Genomic DNA, 8,425 nt, shown 5'->3' with positions numbered 1-8,425 from the left:
TCAAGAGTTTAGAAAGAAGAGAATTGCAGTTTAAAGTTTGGAGCATTAATCCAGTTCCAATATTAATATGCTGTAAGCCCTTAATCTCGTGGTGCGAAACTATAGCACTATATTACAGCCTATTCAGTAAAACTATACTGTGCGGAAAGAGAAGTACCATCTTTCATTCATGACATGCGGTGATATACAGGTATTACACGAAGTGTTAATATAAGCCGAATTTCCTTTTCTCCCCGGCTGGCTCCACCACTAATTGTGTCTAAATTTAAGCATTTTCTATCTGTTAGTAGTGATTCTAAAACTATAAGATTGTTCAAGTTTTAGATTTGCTGACTTGTTGTGGCCTTTAAGGGCTACTATCTGACCTATCTTTTTGTTTAACGCAGGCATTGACATTTGTTTCTTAACAATTAAATGCACTTTCTGCTAGTGATATGTCAAAGTCAAAGCCACAATTTGTAGAAATTATTCTCTCTCGGGGACCAAATGGTACAGTGTTGATTTAATACTATACTACCATATGTTTTTGCATGAATTTTATCAAATTATTATAAAATAACTTGTTAAATATTTATTTAAATTTGTTTATTTATAATTCTTATTCTAGAAAAACAAATGTATGTCCATTGGAACTTGTACAAAGACAGGTTTGGTAACCTTGGTTAAGTGTTTTGAAATCATCGCCAAGTTTAAATTATGCAAAGACTTTCCTTAGTCTGAGAATAAAGATTATGATGCCATATTGGAAAAAGCTGCATTAACGGCATTTAGGTCCTACCTTTTAATCTTGTTATGGTCATTCTGCTTATTTTATGGACTCCCTACATCTTCATTGTTTTCTGAAGTTTCTCAAAGTAAGTTACACAATTAGTGTAATTGGATTTGGCAGGGCACATTATTTCAGTTGAATGCAGCAACATGTAAAAGTAGGTTCAGTTTAGCTATTGTTTCTTTTTCGAAGTAAGTCATTCCATGTATAATCAACCTGGCCCTATAACCATTAGTCACAGGTTTTTATGGTTTGGATATATGTTGTAGAGCTTCAAAAAATTTGAAATTAAAAAAAATTGTTTTAAATATCTTAAGCCATTTTTGAGTTATTGCAATTTGAAATTTCCACCACTTGAGGTATATTAAATTTGGTGATTTTCTTCAATATCTCGATTTCTAAAGATAGAATAACAAAATAAATGTCCAATTTTCCCCTAAATGTCATGTCATTTATGGTTTTTGAGTAAAAATCAAAGGGTACGTTCATGAAGCAATTACAAAAATAGCAATGACCTCCGAAACAAAATTTTTGAATTTTTTTTGGTAGTATGATTCAAGTATTTTTCTATTCCCAAAGTTGTGAACTTGTTTTTGGAGCTTAAAGAGAAAAATGAGTGTGAACAACTACACTACATTTTACAACGTCAAGTTTGGATCAACAGTCACTATCATTCAACAATAACAATTGGCGGCACATGCAATTGACAATTTTTGAAATTAATTTTAGACATCATTATATTAATATTCTTATGTTTACATAGATATTATGATTAACATATTACGATCAATATTCTGCTAAACATTAGGTCTGTTTCACATCACAATGCAACATTTCTTGTAACCAGTCACGGTAAGTCTCCCTGTGACAGAATTGGGAGTACTGTCAGACGTTTGGCAAAAACAGCAAGTCTACAAAGATGTGTATCTGATCAGATTACAAATACACAATTACTTTTCGGACACCGTTCTTCTAACATAAGTGGAATTGCATTTGAATTCTTGAATTCAGATGGCATCCAGGTTTTTGTTGCATCACTTTGAGCCACTCACAAAATCCTCAATTGGGTACAAACAAACCAGTGAAGATAGTAGCTTCACAGGTGTTCATTACTTTTCACAGTGCAGGAGATATCACATGCACATTGCTGTGAATGATTGAATACAGCTTGCAAGTATGATGGAAAGTGGTGGGTGGGATTGATATTAGAAGTAGGCAGTGCTTAGCTGGATGCACAAGTGCAATTCGTGCATCCACCAGGCCCTTTACATACATTTTTTGGCCCTCAATGAATGAGATGTGCTGGTTTCATTCCAGAAAATTCTCTGCAAAGTTGCTGCACTGAATAATGTTACTTAAAGATCTTACAGCATTTCTGCAGAAGATTTCTATGCAATTATGAATTTCTACACTAATGGACAAAGACAGTTAATTTTGAAAATTGTTAACCTGTGTTCTCTCAAGATTTTTAGGACTGCAAATGTGTTCAACTCAACTTTTCAAAAATCTGCCCAATCTCCATTATAAAGTTCCTGTGCCTTAAATTAGCCTTTTTCTTATAGAAAATTGACAAAACTTACTTTTTGCAACAGTTAAGAAATTAATGTTTGCTGTCTATCACGTTTAATCAAATGTTTTTTGCATTTAAGTAAAAATATCCACATTATAAATCTATTATGACTACCTGAAGTCTGTGAATATTCTATCATGTGTGAGTATAACTAGCAACTAAATCACCTGGGATTAACGACGATATCAGAATTTGCTTACAAAGCATTGCTTATGGGCAGTTAGTTGAGATTATTTAGATTAGGTCTTGGATCAATTTCTACTTTTGACTTGCATACGATTTCAGTTTGACAGTATCACAGATAGTGTAGTTGTTCAAACTCATTTTTCTCTTTTAGCTCAAAAAACAAGTTCTCAATTTTTGAATATATGAAAATACTTGCACCATACTACAAAACGTTCAAAATTTTTGTTTCAGAGATCATTGCTATTTTTGTAGCGTCATCAACTTGACCTTTGATCTTCATCCAAAACATCCTAATTTATTACATGAAGGAGATGTTTTAGAGACTTTTCATCTGCTTAAATTAATTCATTGACCTCAAAAATGGTAAAAATGACATTTGTTTCATTATTCTCCCTTTAGAAATAGAGATATTGAAGAAAGTCACCAAGCGTGACCAGTGCTCACCAACCTAATATCCCTCAAGTGGTGAAAATTTAAAATCGTAATAACATGAAAATGGCTTAAGATATTTACAAATTGTTTGAAGCTCTACAACATATATCCCAACTAGGGTTAGTTCGGATATCAATAATTTTTACTATCCGGATAACGGATATATCCGTATATTTGGAATTTATCTAACCGGTTAACCGGTTAGATAACTGCTAAGTGAAACAATCGATTTCACGAGGTTTACATGAAAAATGGATTGTAAAATCATTACACAGTTTTATTGTAGATCTACGCACACGCGCAGTACGAGAAAAATCACGCAAACTTAATGTTCACTGCTTCTGCAACGCCCTCCTTATAAAGCACAATGCATCATTCAATCATTCATTATGCTTTCTTTGTGACGTGATAGTAAATTTCACTCGTGCATTTTACGAGTACCGTTGTTGAAAGTATAAGACAGGGGTCGGCAAACTGCGGCTCTCCGGCATGTTTTTTGTGGCTCTTCTAGTCGAATCGTAAAATTTCAAAAAAATTGTATAGGCTACCAAGACTACCGTTTATGAACGTTTCTCTATTTTTCTTTTCCTTATTCAGGTCAGCATTCATGACAAGTTGTTAATTATTCAAATTTAATGATATTTTTCGATTGAGGAATACAGATATGGAAAAATTAAACGATATAACTATTTATGACGTCATAAGTTCTTATGACTTGGCTCGTCAGTAAAAATTGGGCTCAACCAAAGCGGCTCTCGGGTTCAAAAAGGTTGCCCACCCCTGGTATAAGGCAATAGAAGTGTGAACAAAAGTTTAATTGCGCTCAGCGGGAGTCAGCCTCTACGTAACAAAGAATGTTCAAACTTATTAAAAAGTGTAAAACGCATTAGCAACGATACTCTTTTAACCGGTTAACCGGCAGATTTATATCCGGATATCAGATAGAAAAAAACCCTGCGGTTAACCGCTATCCGGATAATCCAACCCTAATCCCAACCATAAAAATCTATGACTAGTGTTTACAAAATTTAAAATAATTGGTTGAATATACATGGAATGACTCAAATGCATGTTGACATATGTCCACATTTGGAGGGTTTCTATATGCCAAAGCCCAGGTTAGGTTAAAATAATGGGATATTGATTTAGAAAGTAGTGAAAACAAACATCTGAAGCTGCCGGGAGCTAAAATAAAGTCAAAAGCAGGCAAAAAATTAGCAAGAAGTCAATTGAGATTTGCCATGTTTTCAATGTGCAAAAAAAATTATTTTGAATTACAATGTCTGTCGATGATGAATTTTGGATATCACTTGTGGTTGTGGCAATATAGCTGATGTTCAATTAATTTCAGTTTGGTATGTGATGTATCATAACTTTGAAAGCACAGTTTGGAAACATTTCCATGTAATGCAAAAACATATGTACCATGTCTGTATTGCAATATTTTTCTGAAAACTTCAATAAAACTGATCAGTTATATATACCACAGCCTGTATCACACAGGGTAGTCTAGAATCAAGCCAATAGACCTGATTTAAATTATGGCTACAAGTATTTCTTTCTACAAATCTACAATTTTAAGAATTATAGCACACACTTCATCGAGCAGTTTAGTTAATGAATGTCTATATTCTAATATAGCACAAATATTTACTGGAATATAATCACTATGTATCGTAGGTCTTGGATTTAACATCAGAGGAGGAAGTGATCAGCCTCATTTACCCAATGATAAAGGAATTTTCGTGACAAAGATTAGAACCAATTGTTCCGCAGCAAAAGACGGTAGACTCCAGGAAGGAGACAAAATCATTGAAGTACAGCATATCATAATTAATGTAGACTATCAGTAAAATTAAAGCTCTCTTAACGTTTATGCAGTAATTTTAAGCAGTTAGTTCTCACAAAATAATTTCCAACAATAGAGTTCCCATCAGCAATTAATTGTTCAATCCTTATATGCTTGCTGGCTGCTTTGCTACCAAAACACTTTTTATATATGTTTATATCATGTGCTAGTTATTTCAAATCATTTCAGATCAATGGAAATTCTCTTCTTGACGCGAAACATGCAACAGCTGTAGATTATTTTATCAATGCGGGTGAAACTGTCAAGTTGTTGGTATGGCATGGTGCTGAAAAAGTCTTGGTGGTGAGAGCATTGTTAATTGCATAACTTGAACTATTGCATGGGATTAAGACCAAATTTACTTGCATCTTGGCTTTGGGTTAGAAAAGTGGTTCTTGAACCTAAGCTAATTTAACTCCAGCCACATGCGACCCAATTAAATGATTTGTGCATTCCGGTTAGAAGCTTTCATTGCTATATACCAGGGGTGGGCAAATGTATTCAATGAAAGAGCCATTTGCAGAAAATACAAGTACCAGAGAGGCTCAAAATTATTTCAACTGAACACTAACTCATCGGATTCTATGTCTAGTGTTACGTCATAAACGAAAGTTGCCTGCCACGAGTTTATAACTAGGCTTACCATATGTCCCAGTTTAAAAGCCTGTCCTGGTTTTTATAATTTTCAGTTTAAAAAGCTTAAAGTGAGGGGCAAATCAAAAAACAAGCTGGCCTTAAATCAAAAGGTGGTTGTCAGTAAGTATACTGGTGAAAGGAGTTGTACTAATATCTAGTGGTTAAGGCGTTATTGGCATAAATAAGTGCAAAAATTGCAAATTCATCCATTAATTTTAACGAGGAAACTCTATTAATTACAATAAAGAAAACAATAGGGATGATTCAGGTATTTAGGTTAAGTATTAAGAGAATGTTTCCTGTGAAAGACAAATAAAGAGTAATTGGTATAATTTTAGCATACTTCAATGTACAACAGGAACATTTTGCGTTAAATAATCCTAAACTGATTTGTATTTTATTACTGATTAATGTAAATGCTAACCTACAGTACAGTCTTGGTTGCTGGCTCTAGCATAGGCCAGTAACTACGGTAAAAACAAGAATGCTTTACCAGTTTATGTACTGTGATCTGTGACATTCCGATGTTGAAAATTAACCTGCTACTAATCACCAATCTACGGAGACGAATTCCATCCAAAACATGTGAGCTGGCCTACCACACCTAATACAAACCCCAGTCATATTGTTTTTACATTGTGACGTCATAATGAATATCATATTAGGAGGCCAAATTTACGATACTTTTTTGGCAATAACTGCTTAACCACTACATATTATTAAAAATTATTTACCGGCATGTTTACTGACAGCTACCATTTGATTTAAGGCCAACTTATTTTTAGACTTGCCCCTCACTTCAAGGGATCAAGCATTTATCACATTTCCGCCGAAAGGGACACAATTAACTTTAAATTTACAACAAAATTTTAGAGATAATTACCAATTTTCTGATCATTTTTTTCATTAGTGTTATTTTTTTTATATTAAAAACGTGAGCATGCAACAAACGAATCAATACTTCATCGAATGAATACAAGCAGGCAATTAGTTAGGGTCATTGGACACTGAACAAGTACTGGTGTGAGACATGTAATTCACAAAGCGCATATGAAAAATCTACTGGTTACTGGAAAAGTTCCTGGAAGACAAGCGCGAGGCAGATAGAGACTTAACATTCCTTTCAGATTTTATGATTAACCACTTTAAGTAATTGACAAATGTCAAAGTCGAGAAAACATCACGTTACCTCTAAGTCCAGATCAGGCAACAGACTGATAGAGAGAAATAGTACTTGCGGCTAGGGCAAACCAACTTAAAATTTAAATAGTCTTTTTATGCTTGTCACGATAGACAAAAATGATAACGATGTCATAGTGAACAGTGTTGCTAAGTTGTCCTGGTTTGGGGTTGCAAGATATGGTAAGACTATTTCTAACACTGTATCCATAGATGTGATCAGCTTACATCTCTAACCTGCATAGACTTTGTGTTTGAGGTACTTCTCAGAGTTGTACTGGCAAGCGGGTTTTGAGTAATGCACAATTTAAAATTGCTTTTATTAAAAGAGCAATTATTTTTCAAATATACTTTGCGTTAAACTTGTGTGATACCTAATAAGTTATTCAATGTACGGTCCTTATTTTTAGAAGTGCCATCATTTTTCACCCAGTTAAGCATTTTGGTTGTTAATAACTGGTCTAACCCAATATCAGATTTTAGCATAATCCTTTGTTTTGTATGTTAAAGTCTGCTACAGGGTGTATTAAATTCTTTTTGAACACAGTTTTAGTCGGGCATCTGACAAATAACCGGTATAAACGCAATTAACCGATTATTATTATTTATCTGTAGGAAGAGTATACAGAAAAGACTCGTCAGAAAGGAATGAGTATGTTTCAGAAAGCTCTCTTGGTGGCAGGTGTTGCTGTGGTCCTGGGTGTTGCATTTTACTACTACAAGAAGCATTATGGTGTTGCACTATGAAACATTTCACATGACCATGTGCTCCAGTAATCAGCATGAAGTGGCACATTGTGATTGTGTGAAAAAATTCAATTTTGCATATTATCGCAAATGCTTGCAGAAAAGTGATGATTTGTATTGGATTGATGTTGTACTTAATTTATGACAAGTTGTAATGTTTATGAAGACTAATCAATATTGAAGTATCATTAAATTGGAACACATAATTCTGATGGACAGATGAGATGGCATGACCTGTTGTGATACTGAACAGTGCTGAAGTTCTCTATTTGTCAGATTGTGTTTATATTAATTGTTTTTGCCTTTTCAATCTTCGTGATTCCATGAAATTGTGGACACTATAACTTGATTCCTTACTTCGCTGATATTTATCTTTTGCTACTGTGGCTGTTTTGTTAGGTAAGCAATTCTGAAGAACAGTAAATAAAGCGTTGCGTTAGTTTGTAATTTTATGCACCCGTTTACCTTCTTCTAATCGATGTTTGTTAAAATTCTCTTCACTGAATTTAGAGTGCGAATTACATCTTGCTAGAAAAGCCATGCATAGATTTCAACTTCTGAGTATTTTAGCTCAGTTTCACTTCTTAACATAATATGTTTACAGGGTACTTGCCTTTCATGATGCTGTGGCAGTAGGGTTTATATCTTTGATCATGTAATTTTTTTCCAAAAAGACACGTTGGTAAAAACAATTAAAGTAAATGCCAGCGTTTTTCGACCAATATTTTATGACAAAATCTACAATTAGACACAATGGCTTGACCTCATACCCTATTTAAATACACAGCTATAGCTCGTTATGAGCAAAGTATACTAGTGGCTTTTCAATACAAACTGCAGGTCCAAAGTTGGGGTTGCAGCCCATTCATGTTATTAAAAAGAATTTATCATTTGAAATAAAATATATACCTATATGTATATATACATATTACATATATATCCTATGTCCATTGTACGTTAGGTATATGTACTCATCCAATGTCAATCAAACTCAAAACGAGTATTTCTGTAATATTGTGGCCCAGGCAGTCTCCGCTTTCAATTTGCAAGCAATTTG

The 8,425-nt window shown here is 33.9% G+C and overlaps 1 protein-coding gene across 1 annotated transcript; it reads left to right on the top strand.

Annotated features, from left to right (window-relative positions):
• Positions 1-344: 344 nt before the first annotated feature.
• On the top strand, positions 345-7,908 carry LOC143462687 (synaptojanin-2-binding protein-like). The gene is made up of 4 exons (XM_076960930.1): positions 345-489; positions 4,638-4,774; positions 4,996-5,109; positions 7,237-7,908. The coding sequence occupies exons 1-4, from the start codon at positions 435-437 to the stop codon at positions 7,366-7,368; spliced, it is 438 nt and encodes a 145-aa protein (XP_076817045.1). The 5' UTR covers positions 345-434; the 3' UTR covers positions 7,369-7,908.
• Positions 7,909-8,425: the final 517 nt, after the last annotated feature.

This window comes from Clavelina lepadiformis, chromosome 6, assembly GCF_947623445.1.
Source record: "Clavelina lepadiformis chromosome 6, kaClaLepa1.1, whole genome shotgun sequence".
Taxonomy (NCBI): Eukaryota; Metazoa; Chordata; class Ascidiacea; order Aplousobranchia; family Clavelinidae; genus Clavelina; species Clavelina lepadiformis.
The sequence above is the reverse complement of the archived record's forward strand: the minus strand, read 5'-3'. Positions and strand labels throughout refer to the sequence as shown.